Source organism: Phaethon aethereus (genome assembly GCF_964289735.1).
Source record: "Phaethon aethereus genome assembly, chromosome: 15".
In the NCBI taxonomy this organism is placed as follows: Eukaryota; Metazoa; Chordata; class Aves; order Phaethontiformes; family Phaethontidae; genus Phaethon; species Phaethon aethereus.
Genome location: NC_138591.1, coordinates 5,195,261 through 5,220,406, shown reverse-complemented (window position 1 = coordinate 5,220,406; position 25,146 = coordinate 5,195,261). Strand labels below are relative to the sequence as shown.

At 40.7% G+C, this 25,146-nt stretch overlaps 1 protein-coding gene across 1 annotated transcript; it reads right to left on the bottom strand.

The window, feature by feature from the left end:
* Positions 1 to 553: 553 nt before the first annotated feature.
* Positions 554 to 24,176, bottom strand: CARD11 (caspase recruitment domain family member 11; the record flags this gene model as incomplete). The annotated part of the gene is made up of 23 exons (XM_082006627.1): positions 23,969 to 24,176; positions 23,227 to 23,364; positions 22,232 to 22,557; positions 21,148 to 21,327; positions 19,061 to 19,213; positions 18,842 to 18,967; positions 18,151 to 18,348; positions 17,497 to 17,676; positions 16,404 to 16,458; positions 15,055 to 15,170; positions 13,763 to 13,866; positions 11,015 to 11,067; positions 10,095 to 10,227; positions 9,316 to 9,517; positions 8,372 to 8,498; positions 7,014 to 7,254; positions 6,504 to 6,600; positions 5,340 to 5,435; positions 4,278 to 4,410; positions 3,553 to 3,732; positions 2,276 to 2,400; positions 1,319 to 1,434; positions 554 to 758 (listed from the first exon to the last, which is right to left on the bottom strand). Exons 1-23 carry the CDS (start codon positions 24,165 to 24,167, stop codon positions 554 to 556), a joined length of 3,483 nt encoding a protein of 1,160 aa, XP_081862753.1. The 5' UTR covers positions 24,168 to 24,176.
* Between the last annotated feature and the right edge of the window lie 970 nt (positions 24,177 to 25,146).

Genomic DNA, 25,146 nt, shown 5'->3' with positions numbered 1-25,146 from the left:
TTAAAATGGTTAAGGAAAAACAGGGCTACAGAGCTGCTATGGCCATCAGTGGTAGCATTTCTGCTGCTACCAGCCAGCCTTCAGCTTCCTCAACTAGTTATGTTCAGAATCTCACCTTGGGGTGTGTGTGGGGCACATCTCAATTCCATATCCTTTAGCCCAATCCCCATGCTTTATTCCTCTTAGATTCCACTTATCAGAAGCTTTCAGTGAGCCGGATGAGATCCCTATTTTCAACATAATAAATTACCCCAAGCTCCCTCTCAAGATCTTTGTCCTTCTCACATGTTACGCAGTTGCTGTCCCTTAAGAGATGCTGGTGGGTCAGAAGTTGTGATGGTGGCTTTGGTCTGACCCACATCTGAGATCCCCAGCATCTGAGACATTGGCTGTAGCTCCAGTTCCATTCCACACATGCATTCTGCTAGCAGGAAGTCCTCAGCCAGCAAGGGTGAAACAGGAGGGAGTGCTGGGCACCTAATCAGAGAATTCTGTGAGCCCCTGCTGCCCTCCACCTTTTGTCACCAAAGAGCTCCATTTTATTTATTGTTTTTTATAGCTGATCTTCATCTATCCAGATGGTTTTACGCTGCTCTTCTCCGATCCTGTCTTTTATTGTTCGGATAAGATCTTCAATACTGCTCCATGCATCTGCCTCTACAGAGGCATAAAGACATGGCAGTGCTTCCAGTTCTTTCTCCTTCAGACGGCACATACGTAAAAACTCATCTTCAGTCTCTGGCTTTGGCAATAGTTTCCTGGATCAAATGAGCAGACCAAAAATAAATGTTTTACCTTTTTACTTAATCCTGTAGTCCCAGCTGTCCCATCAAGAATTTATTTTCTACTGCCTATATACAAGCAATAAAAGCAGTGGAGAATACAGCTACTCCAGGTCTATCCTCCCCCCACCTCCATGTTGCCCCTAAGGAAAAATATCTGCTATGGGGAAACAATTTAAGAGGACCAAATGCAAGGGTAGTGCAAGTGTTTACAGCTTTTCCTCTTCTAGCTAGCATTACCTTAAGAAATGCTGTGGGAGTGCTGAGCATGGAGAAAAGCACATATTCTTCAGTCTCATCCTCCCACAACACACATTGCTATCAGTGACAGTGAAAGAATGCTAGATTTGGGGAATTCCTACTTTCCCCAGTTGTAAGATTTCAGGGAGGGGTCATGGGAGGAAATAGTGCACATAGAAGCACCAGATGAAGAGAGAAGTGGTTCTTTATTTCTCTCAGTGAGAACATTATTGGACTCGAGAATTATTCACTGAATAAGACAGAATATCAAATATGCAAAAGGTTTGATATGTTACCTGAACCTCTTGATGTTTTTCTCTGAGACTCTGATAAAGAGAACAATAGGATATATCTTGGCTTTGATTAAATCCTTTGTGCAGCTTATTCCAGCTTCCAGGAGACAATGCTTGTTCTGAAAACAAAGTCACAACAGTGTCACAAAGGACCATTCTCTGCTGTGGAATCTTGAGATAAAGGTATCCATACCTTATGGGGTCAGTTGAAAAACTCTCCATTTACCATTGTACTGATTTAAAACCTTTTAATCAAATATACATTTAAAGTCCAAACTCCTCCTACTGGTTTACAACTAGCCAGTCAAACAACAGCTGAGCTTAATAGCTTTCTGAAAAAGCTTAAAATAGAAATAGATTGATCTAAAGATGAAGTGTATGATAAAACACCAGTTTTACATATATACACAAACACACATACTTGCCCTTTGTTCAGAGACAACATCTACTGCAACTACTTGTGAGAGAAAAAAAATCTCTTTAATTCTCCCTTTTTCCATGCTGTGCATCAAATCTACTCTACTTGATATGAGGTCTCTGTCTTTGACATTGTTATCTTTGTACTGTGCACCACTGTGTCTGTGTTTCAGACTATCCTTTCTTTTGTATAGATCCTTGTATCTCTTACTGTCTCGCACATTCATATATACTTATGATATGAAAAGGAACTGAATAAGGGATGGAGCATAGAAAATGAAAGGTTATTTTGCTGCATCAATGTGGGTCATCACAGGGAATGAGTGAGAATATAAAAGGATATGGCTGAGGATGAAAAAGAAAAGGAAAAGCAAGAGCACAAATAAAAGCCATTTGGGGGAATAAATACAAATCTGAGATTGAAGGTGGGCAAGAGATAGAACATGCAACTGTTATTTGGTCAGTTTCTTATTCAGGAAGAAACATACATTGCAGACAGATTCACAGACAGCCTATCAAAGGGACAGAGAGTTCTCTAGGCACCTTGGCAGTGACAGCCTCAATATTGGCAGGTACAATACATTCATATGTGTTCAGATTCTTTTCTCTGCTGAAGATGATAGTCTCTGTTCTTTGCTTCCTTAAGAACTCTTCCTTTGTTACAATATCTGGAAAGAGATGTGGATGAGGACAAAATCAAGATTACAACAACAGAACACCTGGAAAACTGTCCAATAGTACTTCATATAGGATGTAAGGGTGGTTCAGGAAAAGAAGACGAGCGATGAATTGTCCTAACAGCTGCCTCATTTCTTCCATTGAATTCAATTAAAGCTTAATCTGATCGCAGCTGAGCATCTCAGCTATATCCTGCACCAATGAGTCCTTGGGCAATTACTACAACACTACGAAGGCATTAAATTAAAACAGTAAATACAATTCCAGCACTAATGTTATATCCTAACATTTCAGGGCTGGAGGATGCTGAGAAGTGCTAAAAAAAGAAGGTCTCTTCAGTATAGGCTCCTAAAACAAGGATTTAGTGTTCCAACATTTGTGTTTAGTTTCAAAAAATTTGGCTTAGGTTGCAGTGTGTGATACTGGCCCCCTTGTGAATTGCAGCTTTACATCAAAGCTTTTGTTTTATGTTGCAAGACAGGGGATATTTATTATAATACTTAACTTCTCAGTTTCTCTGTCTGGATGACTGTAAGACTGTGTACTATGTGGTGGGTATTCAATATGAGCGTAAAAATGAAACGTCAGCTATGTTTAATGCTGTGTTGTATACAATCCTGCCCTACAGCCATCACAGTACTGCATATTGCTTTAATAGTAAATACTTGGCATGGAAGAAAATCAGTCTTTCGAGTAGATCAAATGCACAATCTTCACAGCCTTGGATGAGATAGAAAACTAAAGTCGCTCTAGGGAAGATATTCCTCATAATAGCAAATACTAGAAACAAATTAATCAAAATTTCACATTGCCTAGATATGCAGTATGCAAACAGTATGCAAACAGAAAGAGCACTCACAACATTTCAGTCTCTGAGGGGCATCCTAGCAACCGCACAGCATACACATGGATAATATTCATAGACACAGAAGCTCATAACCATGTGCACTGACTGTCTCAAAAACATTCAAATACCTCAGCTATTCTCAAAAAGCAGGATTTATAGCTACACCTCACTCTGATGTGACTTGAAGTACCTCAAGCAACTAGCACACGTGCATGTCCCTACGTGTGTGTGCATATGTATGTTCATATTTCCAACACTGAGGGTTAACAGTCATGGTCCTCTTTCATCCCATTACCTGGCTTGCATATGTTGAATTCCAGGGCACCTCCAGAGTTGAGAAGCTTCTGTACCAAGGTCTTGGCAAGCATGGTCGGGGTGAAAAGTACGGGGCGCCTGCGATCACAGTGGATTGGCCTCACCAAGCTATAAGGGATCAGACTAAGCCTCTTATTGATTTCACTTTCGGAATCCAAATCTGAGTAAAGAACAAGACATATATCCTCTGGTTTCCTCTCCATCCGTATTTGGAGAAAAAGAAGGAGAAACACATGAACCACAAATGACATGGTTAGTCATACTGGTCCTCCTTTCTCTTTTGCCAGCGTTGTCTTTACTATATATCCAGTAGTATGATGTCCAACCTAATACTAAATAACTTAAGTGCCTTTTGCTTTCAAGAGATTATTTCATAGTTTAATAGGACACTTGCTTGGAGAATTTTTCTGCTTATTATCTTAACTTACTTTGAGTTAAATGATTTTGGACGAAGAGCAAGAAAGCACCTAGGAGAACCAAACAGGAAGTTTCAGTGTCCTAAACTTGCTCAAGACAGCTTAGTACCTCAAGTACTTTTAGCAAAATCAGTGCTTTGGTCACAAATGCTGTTGAACTTTTGCACAGTGGACCACAGATGTTAGTAATAGGAAAGACCTATGACATTTTTCAAAGCCATGCTGTTGTGTAGACAGCCTTTCTATCAGTGCCATGTGTGTAAAAACTATTATTATTTCATATCCATACCTTCCAGTTTATCAGATAATGGCTTCTTTGCTTCAGACGAGGTCCAGGCCAGACCAGAGGGCCAGCCAGTGACGATACGGACTCGCTCATTGCTATTCATGCGCTTATATTTGTTTTCAGACCTACTGACAAACTGAAAAGGAACAAAGAGATTTGACCCTCATTTCTTACATTCTTTATTCTCCCATGTATTCATCAGCCCACACTTGTTATCTACGAGATCTGAATTACCTATGTCTATCAAAGACAAGGCTCCATGGATCTGATGACTGAATTCTAAGGTTCTTTAAATACCATGGATCTCATTCAGAGCCTTTGTTAATCCCCTTTGGGATTTCTTATTTTGTTCTCTGGTCTTAAGTGGCATGTTCTTTTTCTTTGCAGAGCTCCCTGCTATCACCAGTACAAGCACTGATGTATCCACAGCAGAGTAACGTACCCACACCAAGTATTTGGACAAATGTATCACAGGTTATACCCAAAACTCTGCCTCTTCTTTGCTGTACCAGAGAGACTTAAAACCTCCCAAATGGCACATTTTTATACTGAGAAACAGGCTTCATGCTTTCATTCCCCATCCACCCAACTATTCCTCTATCCAAATACTAATTCCTCCTCCTGTATATTTGGTAACCTTCACAACCATCTTCCTTCACCGGGCTTTTTTATCTTTCACCCACACAGTCTCTGTCATGCTCAGAGTCACTGACCTACAATTAAAGGACTATTTTCTAACGGAACCTCATCTCACAGGGATGGGGTTTTGGTCTAGCCCAATGGAAAAAGCACGTTTTAGCCTCTGATGGCAGACACATTAGATTCATCAAGCTACATTAGCAATGGAAGGCATGCACTTAAAAATAAACACCCCACGTCACAAGAGCAGTTAGAAAACACAATACATTCCTCTTTTTCATATATTAAATCTCTCTTTGATAGGAAAATCCCCATACAACCTCTGTATCCGAGGTGAGACTTCTGGGAAAATTAGGATAGCCTGAAAATATCTGCTGTTCAGACCCACTATTTCAGATATTGCATTGAGGATTTGAACTTTATTACCTGTAATATTTGGCCCAAAAGAAAGCTTGCTCTGGATAGGCGAGGGCTGGCTTTTGGGTCATTCTGTTGGGCAGGCTCCTCTGGCTGCAACGTATTCTAGTAAAAAGCAACACAGGAATTTGTCTTTCCTTCCCTTGTTTTTTGTTGGATTTTTTTTTATATAATCACAGCATTCAAGAAACAGAACAAGCAAAAGCAGATGTTATATGTTTCCAATAGAAGGGACAGTGATTGATTCATATCTATCCCAAATGCAATGTTGTAAGCAAACTGTAGACATAGCATGGCCTATGCTGAGAAACACCACTTCTGTTATGGCTCTTCCACATTCCTTTCTTCACAGGAGGCTGCTCTCCACAGCTTATGCATGAGGTAATTTCTGCATCAAGAAATAGCATGCAAAGCTTTTGCTTTCACTAGCATCTCTGCCAGTGATCTCTGTCCCTTTGATCAGTGGGGACTGGAGTACAGAAGGAATGTACAACACTTAACCTTGACCAAAAGCAAATACAAACAGTGGCTGCAGTGTCTCTGCAAATGTTAGAAACATCTGTGTCTCACAAGCTCTAAACATAACTTAAGGTAACTAATACACCAGCAGGTTAGTTTGTAATTAAGTAAAGATGGAATTCTTTGGTCTAAAGAAAGAAAAATCAAATTAATTTCACTGAAGGAAAAGGAGGAATTGGTGGGGCTGTTATGTGTGAAGACCTGATAGTCCCACTTCCCTCCATAGCATGTAGGTTGGAAGAGACAGGTCTTTCTAATAAGGGACAATGATACCTCTGTTCATTAGATGCTTGTTCACAGTAGGAGAGAAATAATTCTGTTATTAACTCCAAGGACACAGCTTCTTCCTTATGCAGATATGAAGATGCATTAGAGGCTTACAAGCAGAGAAGAATGAAAAGGATTAACTAAGACACAGAACAGATATTAGACTTTTAAAGTGTACTCCCTCATAGCTGGAAGGGTTAATAGTGTGCTGGAGCTAGGTCCATTGCCAGGGACAGTATTATTTAAAGCAAACATAAGGTGCCCATTGCCTGGGACAATCAAAACCTACATATAGTGTAAACAGGACTCTCTGTAAAATTAACATAATGAACAACAAATAGCAGTGGAGTAACAGGTGTTAAAAAGACCTTCTTTGTAGATACCTACCCGGAGTGCCCGAAGGGTATTATATGAGCTTTCTGTCTCATCTCTGCTTCCTCTGTGCATCAGCCGCTGCAGCTTCACCAAAAGAAGTTGCTGTGCTCTGAAAGACAGGATGGAATCACATAAATTAAGGTATCTTTGAAACTACTCAGAATAAGGCTGAACTGCAATGGGTCTGTGCCTAGAGAAAAGATTAAATAGAAAGAGCAGTGAGGACTGACTGAATCACACTGTAAATGCAGGAACAAAATAATGAGCAGGACTGCAGTGCAGTTAAGGATTAAAGAATCTCCATGGCATATTTTTCTATGCTACTTTTTGAGAAACTCACATTATTCTTTCAGGTAACATCTGGAGTCTCCTTTCTAAAGCTTTATAGCTCATATCACAGTTTAACATCACCAGGCCTTATCTCAAAAATTAAGACATATACCTCTTCCCTTACAGCAGTTATTAATTTCCCTGTTTACAGAACCACTGCTCTCAGTCGTGGTCACTCAGCATTACACTCACCTGCTGTAGGTGGGAATGGTCCCCATTTCCAAATCCCTGTCCGTGAAAGGATCCACTCTGGCACACAGCCACTCACACCTCCCCTGGTACATGGTGTCCAGAATATGAACAATCTCATCACATTTCACTGACAGGGAACAGCAGTCCAGCTGGCTGGAGATGTTCAGATTCAAGCGGATGTGAAATGAGTCTCCCGATGTGATCAGTCCTTCTTCCAGTTCTGAGAGCAGCTTCCTGTAACCTGCAGCAACGAAGGAAGGGGTGAAGGACGATCGCTTCTGGTCAGACCTCAGTGTTGCTGCATTCGTGGGCATCCTCTGGGAGAAGCACACAGCACAAACTTCTGAGGCTCCTCCGAGAGAGGCTTTGTACTTCTAGAGCGCTAGTTACACTAGTTACAACAAGGTTATGGGCCTGCTCCTTAAAGACACTAATGGGCCATTGATTCAGAAACAGCTCATGCTGCTGGTACCAGAATATGTGAGAATATTCTCATTATAATGATACTTTTAGGTAACTCTATTTTCAGTACTCCACACATGCTCTGTGAAACGGAGAACTTCTCAGCAGAGATGCAGACACAGCTATAGCTCTATCCTGTAAGTACAGCTTGAGTTCTGCCAACAATTTTAATGACAAGCTATTCCCTTTATTATTAGCTCTAATTGGCACTCCCACAATCTATAACATGCTTTACCTCCAGTTAAGTGGTGCTCAAAAAAAATTGCAGTAGTCTTTCCTACCTTTGAAAACATCAAAGAAAATCAAAGGCATCACTTCCTGTGTGATCTATGCAGCTGAAATTCTCTAATCAGCATTAGAAAAAAAAACCCACAATGCAAATTTATATACACCAGTAAAAAATGGATTTTGGAATGTAATTTTTGATCCATAACCTGAAATTATCATTACAGGCCATGGACATTAAAATAAAATTCTGTTCACCACACATGAACTCCAGCTGTTAAAGATAAAACCACAAAGGTAATAAACAGGGCAACTCCATCAGGTAAATGGTAAATTGACTTCAGCTGGATAAAGATGATTCAGCTCACCACACTGTAGTACAGAAGACTGTATATAAGAATAAGCTTGAATGTGTTTTGTGAGCCATGTTGGTATTGGCCCACCATGTAAATTCTTCAGAGTCCTGTAGTGACAGGCATATGGGCTTTTTTTGTTCTCGGTCACAAAGCTAAAAGCTGGAGCAGTTACACAGAGTAGCTATAATTAACAGCAGTGGACATGCTTCAGATTTATACCAATACAAAGAATATTCTGGTTCTGTCATTCTCATCTGCACTAGTTAGTATAATAGACCTGGGACTATTTGAGATGCGAAATACTTTTGGTCTTACCTTCATGATTTGATTTATACTGGAGTGTTACTGGACCACTGCATCTCTGAATTGTCCAGTGAACTTCTTCCTTTGTGCAAGTATCCAAGGGAACACTTTGATTTTCCCCTTTGATGCAGCCCTCCAACTAGACATGAAAGAAATATTACTCTCCAGTGCAGGTTTAATCTCTGAGTTAATTATAGAATTTTTTTTAAGCAACAATATTGTTTTGATTCAACAATGCAGATCCTTTGCTATCAGGATGCAGATTAGGTTCTAATTATTTAATTTCTTTTCTCTCAAATTAGGAATGCTAGCAACCAACAGAACTGCAGCTCTTTGACAATCTCAGGCTTCCCAGTAAGTAGTGCAGGAATATCAGTTGTGGGGTTTTTGCCCCTTTGGAGGCATTTTAATAGGAAAATGGTTTGGGAACATTGGCAATGGAGGGAAGACTCTAAGCAGAGAGTAGCAGAAGCACCGTTGAACTCCTGCTTATGTGATACTGGGGACAGCCATGTAGCTGTGCAGCCCTTCTTCCCATTCATGTTGCAGCTGTATCTGTTTCTGTTCATGACATGTCCAGTCTCCGGATAGGCCATTCTAAAGAACAGTTTAGGAGTCATCATGCTAAGCTAAGTAGCATGAACATCCTCTCAGGCAGGAAAGTACTGAGAAGTTGAAGGCAAATCTCATTCTAGTCTTTTCAAACCATACAGCATTAAAGAAAGCATCAGTTGCTCTGATGTCTTCCATACCCGTTACTGTAAACTTCAAAAGTGTATGTGTGTGTGTTGGATGACCGTAAATACTATTCTCCCATATTTGAATAGTCAATAGCAGATTTTCTTCTGCATGAGTCATATACTTTGTCATTAATACAAGATGAAAGAAGAAATAAAGTAAGCACGCATGAAGGTGGACAGACATCCAATACTGTGTGTTGATTATTTTATGCTCACCAGTAGGATTTGGTGTCCCTCCCGAAGACCTGCTTTCTCTGCAAGTGATCCTGTCTTCACAGAGCTAATAAAGCTCCCTTTATCATTACCCCCAACCAGAGTGATTTCTGAGTTGAGACTGTCTCCATTCAGTGTTATGCGCTGGATAGTATGGCAGGAATTTCTAATGCGACCAACAGATGTGACAGAGGGACGAAAAGGTCTGTGTTCATGAAAGGAAGTAACAGTTAGACAGTTATCTCAGCTTTTAGCTACCACTCCAGAGTTAATTGTATGCATGATAAATGAGAGACATATAAATAAACTTTTAGTGTTATCAAGCACTAGGATCTAAGGACTCAAGAAGAAATCCTTCTCATTACTGCGCAAGTTCTGGAGAAGAGCATCTGGATAGCTTCAGGTGCTCTGATGTGATTGAATAACTCAGATGTGTAATAGTACCTCATCTAGGAACCTGTGGCAGCAAGATAACAAGATCACAAGGATAAATTTAAGCCTCTAGAACATTTTGTCTGCCTTAAAGCTTTTGAAATTTTAGGATGACCTTCATTGGTTTTCAGGATATGAAAGGGCTCCAAAATAACATGTTCTGCTGCTGCCAACATAAAGAAGTAAATATTTAGCACAGTATCATGAGATATTTGTGCAAAATAACAACTTGTGACATCATATTCCTGCCATTTTATCTTCAGCAACTAATAGATAAATGGAGGATCTCTACTACAGTAGCCTTTCCCCTCAGTCTCCGTCTAAGGCAGGTAAACTGGCAACTCAAATACCTTTCCAAAGAGAACTTTCTAAATATGGAGTTGACATGCTCAAGCTCATACGCATCCAGGCCTTCTGACTGATGAGAAGAAGAGGAAGAGTGCACCGAAGGAGCTCCATGTGACTGCCTGTCATGACTGTCATCTGAAAAGAGTAATAAGAATGAAAATGAGTCCTAGGTAGAGTGATAAAGATGGAAAAGGGGAAAATGGATGTTTGATTGCTCCCAGCCAAAGCTGAAGGAGGAAATTCCTGATGCAGAGGCATGACTCATGTCCACAGGCCATGTCAAGGATTGCCAGTCTTGCTTACTGGACCTACCTGATCACTCCTGGGGTAATCTGGAGACTGTCTAGTCAACTCCCTGCTCAAAGCAGGGTCAGCTAGAGGAGATTGCTCAGGACTTGTCCAGTTGGGTTTTGAATATTTCCAAGGATGGAGACTAGTCAACCTCTCTGGATAACCCTGTTCCAGTGTTTGACCACCCTCACAGTAAAAAAGCTTTTTTTTTTCTTGTTTAAATGGAAGTGCTTGTTCTTTAGTTTGTGCCCATTGCATCTTATCCTTTCACTGGGTAGCACTGAGAAGAGTCTTGCTCTGTCTTTTTTACTCTTTCCCCTCTCAATTTGATGCTTTCCTCATTTTAAGGCTGGAGGTCTTATCAGCCTGCAAACCTCAGCCAAGCACCCTCCATCTATTCATTCAGTCTAATCGTTCTCCCACTTAGCTCTTCATGAATAGCTGCTTGCTTATTCTTACCACTAGTCGCCCCTTTGTTTTCTTGTTATGGTGAACTGACTTAATTTTTTACTCAGACTATGTATCCCATCTTATTTAGACCAGGAGTTGGTTATTTGACAGTATCTGTAGCTGGTGAGATAATCACACAGATCTCATAGTTAAACTGTATACATGATATCTTCTTGCTTACCATCTAGCTCCAAAGCGTCATATCCAAAGCTGTCATTGTCCTCTTCAACCAGGCTGGAATTAAAATCAAAGCATGAGATCATGGAAGAGAGAGAGAGAGAAAGCTGTTCAGTTTCCAACTTTCAGCAGATTTCAGTAAGTTCTGAAGGACGAACTTTTTCTATAAAAAAGAAAGATGTTGAAGGTGTTGCATCAGGCAATGATGCAGCTGCAAAAAAAAAGGCAAGTAACATACTGTGGGCCCAGGGAAGAAGTAGGAAGATGGCAGGAAGACAGTATGTGTCATCCAGCGTGGGAAGCATGTGAAACAGCAAGAAGATTCAGAAGGAAGAATTGCTAACAGCAGTGAGGGAATGAAGATATTACTGAAAACAAAGGGAAGCTACTGACTGATGGTCTCATATGTGTGACTTACACCATACCTGCTTCAGCACTGAGATAAATGGTTGCATAATACCTGCTGTATATATACTGCAGCAAGTTTTTTTACCAGGACACCGTGATAGGTCAAAAATGTCAGAAGCTCACTGACAGACAGAGTGAATGCAAGGGAAGTAACTGAGGTGCAGCGGTAAACGAGTAATTCACATCCTTGATTTAAAGTCCTTGAAGCATTTTATAACAGCTTAATGGTAGCTCACATGGTTACTCAGATACCTACAGTAACAGAATGGCAAGGTGTACCAAGCTTTTGCACAGAAACTCTCATGCCGCAGCTCTGGTCCCAGTCCAGCTCCAATTGTTACCTTTCCTGTTAAGGGTGACTGTATCGGTTGTCCTTAAACACAAACAGTTAAAAATCAGCAAAATTTTGCTCTTAAAGGGATATTGGGGATGTCCAGTGAAGTGAGTGATCTGTCTGCTTCACTAGCGGGACTTCATTAAAGCATGTCCTTTTGGTTGCAAAGCTGTTTAAATAACAGCTCGCTTTTCCCCATTCAGAATGATTTGTAAATCTCCTACTTACTCCTACTATTCCTCATACTTGGCTTCAGGTGAAGGGTGAATTTTTGCAGCCAGTCTGGGCAGAATCAGCTATTTTTACACTATAAACAAGCAGGGAAATAATACGCCTTTTCCTACATATTAAGCTATGATCTCACTTTTTTTTCCACACAAATCAAGATCGGATGAACTGGGAAACCTGAAACTTGGCATGCAAATAGCAATTATTTTGGATTATGTTCACAAACAAGTTAAAAAACCTTAGCAGGCTAATTATAATGTTATAAACCACAGTGAACTTTTGGCATGCTCTTGAGTTACTTGACTTTAGTGATTATTAGCTCAAAAAGTAAGGCCACAATCAGACCTTGCTCCAGGGTACCTTTTCCTTCCACATGCCAGTGGGAAAGAGTATCTAGTATGAGGAAGATTTTCAGATTTCAATACAGCTCAGTCTTCCAGTGCCTTAACATATGGAACATGATATAGTCAGAGCTGTAGTGATATAAGTCCACAAAATGAATAATATCCATGTGATGCTTACTGCATTCTGTAATATGCTGCAAATATTTAAATGTTCAGGCATGCCAAAGGCTTCTCCAGTTAAGCACCTGAGACATGGAACATTCAAATTATTAACAAAACAACCCTTTTTCTCCGTCTTGAATTAACACGATACACTTTAAAAAGTGGCTTGGAGGACAGTATAGGAGAATATAAGGAAGACTAGAATAAACTCTGCTTAAATCCTCAGTAGCCTAGAAGATTGTGTGGGAGAACTAGCTGAGGATGCCCTCAATGGAAAGCTGTCTTGCAAAGCTTTACACAGAGAAAGAGAAGCAAAAGTGGCAGTCTGCCAGAGATGAGTTTGTTTTGAAAAGCATTAAAAACCTACATAAAGTTCTAATAAGGATTAGAACTAAAAAATAGATCTAACAAAGGTCTAAACTCTCCACATATATTGCTTTCTTCTAAATCCCTTTGCTTGGGATCTTTAGGGAATGTATTTGTATCTTCTGCTATTTCTGACACAAACACTGATGCTGTTGACACCAACACCAAGAGAGTTTGTCCAAGTATTGCATTGCTATAAACCTTTTAGAAAAGGAGTCCATGCCATTTAGGGGACTGTGAGGCAGGCAAGATCTCCGTCCTTCCTGCCACTAACTTCCCATTCCCCAAGTGATCCGATTTGACTCACAGGGGAAGTCTGCAGGGCCATGACCAGACAGAGGTGGAAGCAGAAGGTGAAGCAGAGGGCAATGCATCTCTCCCCTCATTGCTATGCTGAGATACAAACACCCGAGCCCGACAAAAACCACCTTCCTCCTCCACTTCTTTCCCCCTGGTTCCTCACAGACATTCAAGCATCTCTGCTGTATTTTGGCAGTTTACAGAGCAGGAGAGGCTTTGAGCGCAAGGGAAAGGACAGGGCCACAGACACAGGCAACATGGAGCTGAGAAGCAAAAAGTGAAGCCGTATCAGTCTACAAAGGTAGAGCTCATTCTCCAATAGCATTGGTGCCTAGTCATTTCAGTACTCTTTCTTACTGTGTACGTTAAAAAAGTCAATGCTGCAGTGGTATCACTGTGTGATTTATCACAGCTGAACTGTCGGAGACTCCTGAGTGTTTCGGACAAAATTAGGGATGAAGGACTGCGGCCCTGAGAAGTTTAGAAAATCAGTCCTGCTGCCTAATAGAAGCTTTCCAACTAGAGACAGACACAAAGACTTTTAAGGCCCTTTTTTCCTCCTCTTTATGACAACAGGTTCTGGGTATGTTCCACCAGCGTGGCTACCTACCTGCAATGGGGGGCGTCCTCTTTGCAACGTCGGACTATTGAATCATTTCCTGGAGGCTCAGGAGTGGTAGACATGATACTGTCATTGCGGTTTCTCAGGGTTTGCTTTTTAAAAAAAGAGCAACAGAAAGGTTAGCTGTATTAAATGCGCGATCGTTTCTAACTTACAGCGGCATTAGCCTGCTACTTGCCAGTGGTACTCTGCACTGTGAAGCACACACAACAGTAAGAAAAATTAATTCTAGACACGCAGAATGCTACATACAAGAGCATTCATGTTCATATATTCCAGTATTTTAGCAATATGCACAGCTTGCGTGCTGCCACAGTACCTTTTTCTGTGACCATGTGAGCGGTTGATTTACCAAACAACTTTAACTTTATCCTTGATGTATGGCGTATGTGTTGAACAGTTGACATATAGGAGGAAGAGGATGAAAAGTAGAATGTATATATACGTACATATATAAACACTAGGAATGAGGAAGAAAAATACAGATCTCCATATATTAAATTATTAATCTAGTACACGGGAAAATAAACTCTGAATTGTACTAGAGGGAAGTCAGTGTAAGTCATTTAAATAGCCAACAGATATACCAAAGAATATTTCTAACCCAGCTAAGCTTATTACCAGTGGCAGGGAGTTCTTTCCTGGCTATTCTTGGGTATAATTTTAATTTCCTGGGGGCAGCATTTTTCACGGTGTTCTAGGAAGATGTTTTGTTCTTTGTTATTAACACTCTGCAAGAGCACTCTCTCTGTCTGCTTGTCCTGCTGTGTCAGTGCTCACATATGTATAATGGAGTACCTACCTTGGGAGATTATGGGGATACAGCAAGCAGGGAAGAAATGGTTTGGCTATGGAATGCAGAAATTTCAAACTGTGATCTGCACCCCTTTTCTCACTGTTACTTATAGACAGGAAAAACACTAGAGAACTCAAAAAAACCCTGAAAATTTTCTTAAATAAATTACAAAGCAGCTCTTAAAGAAAATCTCTTCCCTCTAACAGTAAATGTGAAATGCCACAAGGAGACAGCAAGAGGTCATAAATACCTTTGAAATATCTTTAAATAAACATAAACCAATTCTGGAATTTTTGAAAAGGCATGGAAAATAACATGGTTCTAACAAAATACTTGTGAAAGGATTAAGGGAGCCTCCGACAAAGGCCTTGAATTTGATCACGGCTGGGATGCTAGTGAAGTGCTAATACTGGGATGCGATAGCTCTGAACCACATTAGGAGAGACGGTTGTAGACAGGCAAGGGGCATCTGAAGGCTCCTTACAATTTTGCTGACTTCACAGCTGCTGATGGAGTTACTGATGGAAACAGAATTAGAGGAACTCGTGTCTGTGCGGCCATTGCTGGCATCAGTCCCATCTTCATCCTGTGCTCTGACTGCTGTGCTTACAGATGACAGAGAAAAATACAGACACCAGAAAAATTATCACAGATCACTTTCAATACAGAGTCTTTCACAGATTTGCAACAGCACTTAGACTTATCTTTCCATTTCAGTTTATCTTGTTTCCCCCACCCTATACTCGACAGAGGCTCCAGGAAGCACTCTGCCCAGCACCTCAGGCTCTCTTTCCTTCCTGTCAGCTTCCCGACAAAGTGCAGAAATGCACACCGCTCTGGACAGCCTCTTGCCAACTTTTTCTTTCAACTCTGTCCTGTATGGTTTTATTAGGTCTATGAATATTATCTGAAAAATTAAAGAAGGATTGTTCTATTCATTTATGTTTTAACATCATCATATGGATCTGGTAGTCTGCAATAAGGTTGGTTCACTGAATTATGCTTTTTTTACAAGAAAAAATTTACAACAGGGACTAGAAGCTTGAGATCCCTCAGCAGCCCCAGGTAGCACAGCGTGAATGTCTTTGTGGACTCCTCCCCTTCCTCAGCACTTCTAATTTGTACTAATGTTGCACATTACCTGATACCAAACACACTGTTTAACACGCAGTATCTCGCAGCAGGAACCATGTTTCCCATCATATTTCATACAACAGTGAACATGCTGCTGCACATAAGTAAAGGCAGCACTGCCTAAGATGGTGTTTGGTTCGAGAACAGTGTTACATAAAGAAGAGGAATTAGGAGTAGCTCAAACATGAGCATACAGCAACTAATTTGGTAACTTGGCACCTGACTGGTGGGTGGGTCAACCTCCCTCCACCCAACCTTTGCAATGCTTTAGATTTAAAATTAATAACGTTTTGCTGAAGGACAAAGGAACTCATTAGATGATCACTAGATTAAAGTCTTTTCAGCTTTTTTCCAGCAGCAAAAAGAGGATAGTATAATGACTTTTAGAACAGGTATTACACCAACAACTGAAATATTTTTGTAAACTAAAAGGAAAATTGCGTAAACAGAAAATTTAGCTAAGCTCTGGGGTGCAATATCGTGTGTCTGTGAAGGTATCTTTGGGTGGAGAGGACATTCAGGTAGAACACTTGACTACTTTAAATTATGACAGTGTTCACTATGAGAGAAACTGTCTATTTTGCTGACTTGAACTTAGTTAAGAATTTCCCCGATTGGCATATTTGTTAAAACAACTTAAAGAGATTGAGTGAGACAAAGCAACAGAAAAAGAATAAGGACATGGGTGCTCTTTCTGACCTTGAAACTCTGATGTTTTGTTCATGCTGACAGGGGATTTAGTTCTTGGGTTTATCTAAGAGAAAGAGGACAAAAATCAACACAAATGCAGAATATTTGCCACACACTGTAAACCAGATATTTCCACCCCTTTTTTCACTGTTATGCTGCAATATATTTGCCCTCCTTTAAACAACAGGACACAAAAGTTAAAAGGTATTTAGATATCTAAATGCCACTGCACTGAACAAGAGTTAGCTACCTAACTACTTTTAAAAGTCTGGTCCAAATGAATTGCAATTTCCAGATTCTGCTGAGGAAACAAAGAGACAAAAGGTGAAGTATGTGCCTTGGGACTGGTTTCAGGCAGCTGTTAATACAACAGGCATCCTTTTGGAGTGTGCAGTGTGAAAAACGCAGCTCTATTGCCACAAGTAATAATGACAGTCAAAGCTCAGAAAGGTTATGAAGGGCAGGGAGAATTCAAATGCAGATGAAAGGAAAGAGAAGCTCAAAACCCTGAATGTTAGATTGTATATTTTTTACAATTCATGAATATAGCATCAGATAATAGCTGTATGAATGCAGCTAGTCGGGGAAATCATGGACCTAACTCATGCTACCCCCCTTACTCCTAAGTGAGAGGAAATTGCCATAATTTAATTCTATATTAGGCAGTTAATTTTGCTCTAGATTGTGTCTATTTCTTTCTATTATTCCTTCCAGTTGATGTGAGCTTTTCCACCAATGCTTCATTTTGCAGCTTCAGTTACTTGTGTGCTGGACTTCGGGCATTATGTCATTTTTTTTCACTACTGCTAAGGAGGCAAAGAATCAATTTATTGACAACGCTCCAAGAATGTGAATGAACAGCAGAAACAAGGAGAATACACAAAACGGGGAGAAGGGGCAGAAAATAGTCTAGGAAGCCTGATTATATCTGCTCCGCAAGATGCAAATCACCACAGGGCAAAAACTGACAGTTCGCTGTCATATACAAATCTACTCTTATCTTTATCGCACAGCACTTTCAGAGGCATGACCACAACATGTGTCATGTCTTAGTTCAAACAGTCCCTGCACTATATCATTCCAGCCTCATATTAAGACACACCTGGATTCCCTTTAGATTCACTCTTCTCTTGAGTCGAGCTTGATCAGGCAAGAAGAATTTGTTGTCTTCTGGAGACTCTTCAGAAGTGGAGTCGTCATCTGCTTCCTGACCGTTGGCTTTTGGGCTAGGAGTCCCAAAGGTCTGGGAGATAATAGTAATGGGTAGATTCCGTGGCAAACTCTACAGATCAGAAGGAAACATCTCTGAGACCAGTTTGGTACAATTTCTCATGACTTCCCTTAAGAGTAATCTGACCGAACTTTCTGTGACTCCAGTGCTTCAGAAATTCACACAGAATGTGGCTCCAGACCCAAATCAGTGTTTTACATTGACATTTGTGTGAATTTCTGCTCGGGGCACATTTCCTCAAAAGTATTTATAGTTTCTACCCCAGTGTAAAAATTAATTGTCTTTCTGCATTTCTTTCCCTTCCATTTAGAATCAGGTTGTAGAACGCCAGCCTTTGAGAAGCTACATGCATGACAGAGACAACTTGAACCCCACTGTACTGAAGAACTCACAACATTGAGTAGGAGGTTATTGTTTTCAGTTAATTCATGGAGGGAATTAAGAGTCCCCTCCCCCTTCCATGCCAAAATGTTTTTAAGAGCAAGTCTTAAAAAAAGAACTCATGTCTGTCTTGCTCATCACTACCTGGTCATGAAAGTTATTGTCCTTAGAGAGCCGACGGAGTTTGCACTCAAGGTTAACAATGCAAGCTTCTTTCCGAACCACCTCAATTCGGAGTTCATCATTTCTCTCCTCCAGCTCTCGAATCTGCTTCCTGTACTTATCTTTTTCAATCAGACAATGTGAATATTGTGTCTGAGCCTCATCACGTGAGCGGAATGCCTGCAGTGGAGAGAAGAAACCTATTTTGCACCTGGGCACCAGATACCTTGTCCTGCTGGTTTTGTTTGTAAGGTGTTTGGAACAGGGACTTCAGAACTTGGTAACCATTCACCAATGAACACAGCAGTTAGGACCAGGATGTGCCACAGTAGTACTATTAAAAATTACAATGATGAGGATAGTTTATTTCCAGTTCCCTCTTGGTTGGTGGCAAAATGCTCCAGAGTGCAAACCAGATGACTTGACACTAATATAAAGCCTGCAGTAGCTGTTGTTAAGATCTTGGTCCTGCCTGCCAGATGCTACGCTGTGGAAACAACCCAATATTATCCTATGTTTAATTACTGTAATGCAAATTCCAACAAGTAGCAATTTCTTGTAACTGTTTATTTTTTAATGGTATTCCGGGTCCAATTACCCACAATTCCCCAAAGTGACACATAGGAGATACAGGCTTTTGCTACTAATTTTCCCCACTTTAACCGTTAGATACCTGGTCTCGCTCCTTTTCCACCTCTTCTAGCTGTATCATCACAGTGTTCATACGATGCTTGTACATCTCACAGTCTTTTCCTAGTGTTGAACACTTTAACTCCAAATCTTCTTTCTCTTCAAGGTACTGGAAATGACACACTGTTAACCACCACTGCTCTCAGAGGTCTTTTGGGCACTTGCCTGAGTTATTCCATCCTTCTATCCTCCCATTTCTCACCTTGTCTCTCAAGTCCTCCACATGACGAATCTCCTCTTGGAGATTAAAGATCTTGTTGACCAGCTCATGACGATCTTCTAGTGCCTCCTTACGGTCATGTTCCAGAATATCCAAAATGGCTTTGTCCGAATCTGGTAAACTCCGCTTGCCAGCCTGAGGAAAGACATTTTTAAGAGGCAGGCCAGGGAAAGAGAAAACAGTATTGCAGGAATAAAAGTAACAAAGACAGTAACAAGCAAGAAGAATAGAAAATGAACAAGGTATTGCAATGGGAAAGCAGGAGAAGAGATGGACATTTGTTCGTATTTTAAAATAGTGTCAGAAAAGATGAATAAAGGCTGTCTTGCTGTCAGAAATAGTTTGATGAAGGAACTGTTTTACTGTTTTATCATACTGGCTATAATTTGATCCATTTTGGATGCAGTGACAATTCTTCACTCCAAGCGCTGCATTCAAAACTCCTCTCTATTAATCAGCCCTCACTGAGCACAAAAATCACCCTTTGCCAAAGAGCAGGGCCTAAGAAAACATTCAGGGGAATTTTTAAAGCATGCATAGGCTTTGTAGGGCTGTGCTTAGAGAATATGAAATGTGCCTGGAGTAGCTTATACCACTGCTTCATTTTCTATAGTGTCCAGCAATACTTTTTCTTTCAGATTTAAAATTAACAAGATCACCAGAGCAGGTTCCAACAAATAAATTGCCATCCAGAATTCCCATAAATGGAAGATGAAAAAGGCATAAAATGCAAGCAAGTAATATGCATATTTATTTTTAAAATACCTAGGCTAAGTTGGAGATTTCAGTGACATTTTGGTTACTCAATGTTTCTAAGTATACCTAAGTATTTCTAAAACAAACTGCCTTTTATTTATTTATACTTTCACTTAGGAGAATTTCAATCCTATTTTTAGCTATTTCATGATTACTTCTCTGTTTCTTTAGGTGCTGTAATGCACCTTTAGGTGCATTACTTCCAGAACTTTCTATACTACACCCTTTTTCAACCTTTGAATTCGGTTTGTGTTAGAACTAAGAATCATTAGGCACTGCTAGAGGCTACAGCCATTTCTGAAATGCATTCTATTGATACTATTTAAGCATCATTTTAAAATGCCACAAGCCTCTCACATATATCCTAATATTTGCCTAAGCTCTTCACAGAGTCACGGAGTAACACAGTGCTAAATTTGCTGTATATCATCCTTTTTCCCCATCTGCCCAAACAAAGGTTAGTTAAGATCCCTGTGCAAGTTACGGCAGTGTTCTACAGGACATTCTGGTAACTAGTGATCACCCGAGTACATAAACCTTTATTACCTTCTGCTCCATTAAGACCTTTTGGCATAGATACGACAATAGCCTAGAACAGGGTACACAGAGCCACTGTCAGAAATTTCTGGACTGGCTATTTAACACAGCTTTGCAGTGACAGACTGGTACAAAGAACCACAGCAGGGCTAAAACACGGAGTTGAATGCTCAGTAATTAAACAGCTGCACTCTGCACCTTGAAAGAGCCAATGTCTCATGTACAGCTTGATTTATTAGATGACAATTTTTTTTTTGGTAGAACTCCTCCTCGTGCATGTGTTTGTACAAGGAGTACTACAGACAGCTGGGAGCTATATAACCAACCTTCTGTTTTTCCAAACTTTGCACTTATGCTTATTGTAGCTGTGCAGGGAGAGGTTTCACCCAACGATTCCTAGCATCATAACAGCAGTATGTGTTGAGTTTGAGGTGAGGAGCAGTAGCAGAAACCATGCCTCCTCCTTTTGTTCATAGTTACCATTTTCCCTGTTATGTACTCAACTCCCTGTCCCTTATCGAAAACACATGGGAGCTACCACCACCTGCTGCTTTTCTGCCCCACTCTCACAGCTTCCTCCAGACACTTAGACCCTGAAAGGTAGCCACCAAGGCAGGCTGTGAGGAGACTTGGGGTATGTGAGACAGTATGGGAGGAAAGTGTGGAGGTGCCTGGAGGCAAGGAGTGGTTGAAGCCTGCTGAATCCATCAACTGGGTAAGCAGGAGGGTTAAGCTGAAGTGGCTGGAAATTTAAATGGGGCAATCTGCTTTTATACCTGAATGATGGACTGTAACTCCTGGATTTTAGTCTTCATCATCTCATTTTCCCGCTCCAGCTCCAGAACCTGTTCCTTTTTGGGTCGGTTTTCAATATCATTTTTCAGCTTCAAAGACTGGTTCCTCTCCAGCTTGCATTCCTCTTCCACCTTGTTCAAGCGATGCTTCAGCTGGTCAATCTAGAGCAGCCAGGGAGCAGTGAAAAGGAGAAAGAGGAAAGGAAAGAAATCACTCATAGCACCGATACTTACTGCTCTGACAACAGTCTCACTTCAGTGAGAGTGAAAACGTACTGTCATAAGTGGAAAAAATAGCTTTAAATTGTGAATGCTAACAAGCAGCACATAATTGCGTATATGTGTCTGTGCATCAAATGTCTGCAACCGAACTGTTGAACTCTCAAGCAGAAGCCTGCTATTTGCTAGCTACAATTGGTATGGGCTGGCTGTAAATTCTGATAACCTCTGGACTAAAAAAAAGTGTCACATCCTTGATCCTCCAATAAATAAAAAGATAAGAAACAGAACTAACACTTAGGAGGCTGACCACACATGGTCCTTTTGCACATAGACTATTTGGATTGGGAGAAACAGGGGCTTTGAGTTCTGGATAGGAAAGAGAGGTCATCCCCCCCACAAAAAAAAGTGGCTTCAGACAGAAGGGGACCTGGGAAGAAGGTGATGATGATCCTGGCTGTAGGAAAGATTTGAAAGTGGGGGAATATCCTGAAGATCAGAGAGATGCACAGGGATGAAGACCAGGGGATGCCCAGGGACCTCGGCCAAGGTATTATTGAGCCTGAAAAGCTAAAATTATGTTTTTAGCAAACAAGTATGCTTTTAAAATTTTGTTTTTAAATATGTTATGTTTTGTTAATCCATTACAAGTATGTAAATTATCTGCCATTAATACACATCACTGCAGTTGGCATTTCTGTACAGTGATGCCTCTAATCATCTGGATAAGCAAAGCAAATGAGAGCTCTACACCTTTTTACTGTCAGAGAAGGTCTCATTTTGCCAGGTGCCACTGGCATCCTCCATTGCTGTTCCTGATTAAAGCAACCCAGAGCATTTATCTCACCTCTAACTGGAGGTCTCGGCTCCTTATCACAGCCATGCTCTTCTCGTCACTCAGCTGGGCATATCTCATGGCCAGATTGTAGTTCTCATCTTTCACCTTAACCAGCTCATCATTGTAGTTGTTCCTCTCCTCCTTCATCTTGTTGTATCTCTCCTGGAAGGTCAGCAGCTCTATCTTGTTCAGTTTTAGCTGCTTTCGCTCATCCTCCAACTGCCGAGATTTAGCCAAGAGTTCACAGCGCTGCACATCTTTTGTCTTTACTTGCTGCTGAAGCTTAATGATCTCATTCATTAGGAAATGGGTAAGGCCTTCATGTCCCTCCTCCACTGAAAATATTTGAAAGGCTTATCAACATCTAATAAAGTAACTTTATACTAAGTAGGATCAACAGAACTGAGTAAGAAAAAAATGTCCCGGAATATGTACAGAGGTGCAGAATATGCACAAATACATACACATTTGTATATCTAACTGGCAACAGCACAGTTAGATATATATAACTGTTAGATATATATAACTATATATAACATAACTATGACACAGCACACTATTACCAAAATCACAATATATGCCTACAGCTTGTCTGGGTAGAATATGAAGCCTTTACAGTTCTCTTGTTTCAGCTGAGCTGACAGGCCTTTGGAAATAGCACAAACGTGATAAAATAAATCTGTACCATTAATCTGAATGCTTCAGATTTGCTGCACATGTGTAGGTCTTCAGTGTACACTTAGTCTACTGTTGCAATGTTTCTTCTCTTGTGATTTCTTGTAATGGCTATCATTCAATTTGCAGCTCTTCAGCCTCATTCAGGCAACTGAGGTGTTCCTTTTCTTTATACATTACCTGTTGCTAGCTCATTTTGCATTGAAGGGGACTAAAAAACTGCAGAATGCTACTACAAGATTAGCTTTTGTTTCCATTTCTTGCCTGAAAAATCAAACCCAGTCTTCGGTCTTATTTCAGCAGGCTCCTTTGGGATTGATTCTACTCACCAACAATAGTGGAAAATCTCCGTGTAGGTTCTTTCCCTGTCACCAGTTTGTAGAGTTCAGGGTAGTAAAACTCTAGACTCTCCAAGAAAACTACATATCCCCTTTGGCCCTTGGTGTGGAGAATGTCCAGCAGTCGGCCTAAGTACAGGGGACAGAAAGGTGACATTTCAGCACTCTGAGCAGCATCAGCAGGTACTGTATCCCTGAACGTTCGTCTCTGCCACAGCAATGCGCTGTAGAAAATCTGGCTGATTAATTGAGTTCAGCTGAACTCATAAAGTAATGCCACATATTCTTTATGTTTGTGCTGATCATTATTCTGAAGGAGTGTGGGCAAATTGGTCTCTGGAACAGAAATTTCATAAGACACGTTATTCAGTGCAGCCTTCACTAGGCAGTACTGAAACACTAGGATGGCAGACCCTTCACTGACAAATCATGAAGCATGGCAGGGCAGCTGAAAAACTACTCTTGGAAAGGCAGTGGCTGCTACTTGTGTTAACTGACATATTTGCCAAGGCTGTGATGGGAATATGAACCCCATGAGTTCCAGTCTGCACAGCACTGGAAAGAGTCATTGTTATCAAGACAGCAGCAGCATTTTGATAACATTAAATCTCCTGTAAATGAGACAGAGGGTTTCCATTTGATAATCTGTAATTTGACACAGGCTCCCTCTAGACTTAGCAAAATAATACTGTTCAGATAGAGATACAGATGTAGCCATTCACAAAATAATTACCTGCTCGATTAATTTTGGAGGGCAGCATAAGTGAGTTAAGCACCTCATCCTCATCTTGCTCATCGATTACTTTGCACTGCCGTAGGTACGGGGTCAGTTTGGCCGGATTGATGTAGCGGCTCAGCATGTGCCGGTTGCATTCTACGTTCTCCCACAAAGCTTCCTCCTCATCTTTCAGTGTCTCCAGGCAGTCATCCATCTCTGGCTCTCCTCCTTAACAAGAGAAACAATTGGCAAACGAACATCAAACAGGGCAGTTTTTATCCCGTTACTTTTTTGTGCTTCCATGTCACATAGGATGAGCTTAGAATCACATCTGACTAATGCTGGGTTTGCCCTATATTGAAACAGTTTGAACTGGAGTGCAGCCTGTCCACAGCTCATCTGGAAAGTGACAGTTCAGAAAAGTGCTATCTTGAGTCTATGAACTATTGCATATTGCTTTCTGGTGATGAATCTGTAGCTCAGCTAACTCCATGAAGGTCTCTACAAGTCAGAGAATCCCTCTTCATATTAGAAGCAATGGTAAAGGACACGGTGCAATACAAGAAAGACTATGAACATGCAGAGTTCAGAGCAAAGACAAATGCTGCAGGCAACTAAGGCTTGCATTCTCACCTCCTTTGTTCCTCTCAGCTCTACTGATCTGAACCTGCATTTTTTCCTGCACGTATGTGATGAGCCAACACATGTAAATGACTGCACCACAAGAATAGTTAACTTGTAAGCAAGCAGTTACGTATGACTGCCTTCTGCAGCTGTGTAAGGATTGACTGATGTGTGGGCATGAATGCAAGTACCTATGAGTTCAGACCTTGCCTTTCTCATGAGCATTGTATCACTGAAGACTGAAAATGTTCTTGACTCATGCAAATATCATCACATGATCTCCAAGTGCTTGCTAAGCAATTTCCTGCCAACTCCTAATTTGTAACCACCTCATTAGAGAAAGTTACAAGGCAGGCAACAATGAGGTTGGAAAACTTGTACTGAAGTTGAGAGTAAAGAAACTTTGTAAAAATCTTTCCTTCTTAATTCTGTAGTAAATGTTAACCTTTGAAACAAGTCTTGTTTTTGCATTCTAGCTTTCTCACAGTCTTGCAATCCAGGTGGCACAAGGAAGATAAGCTTCTATTTCAAGAGTTAGTTTACCCCATCGGAGACCATGATATATGAAG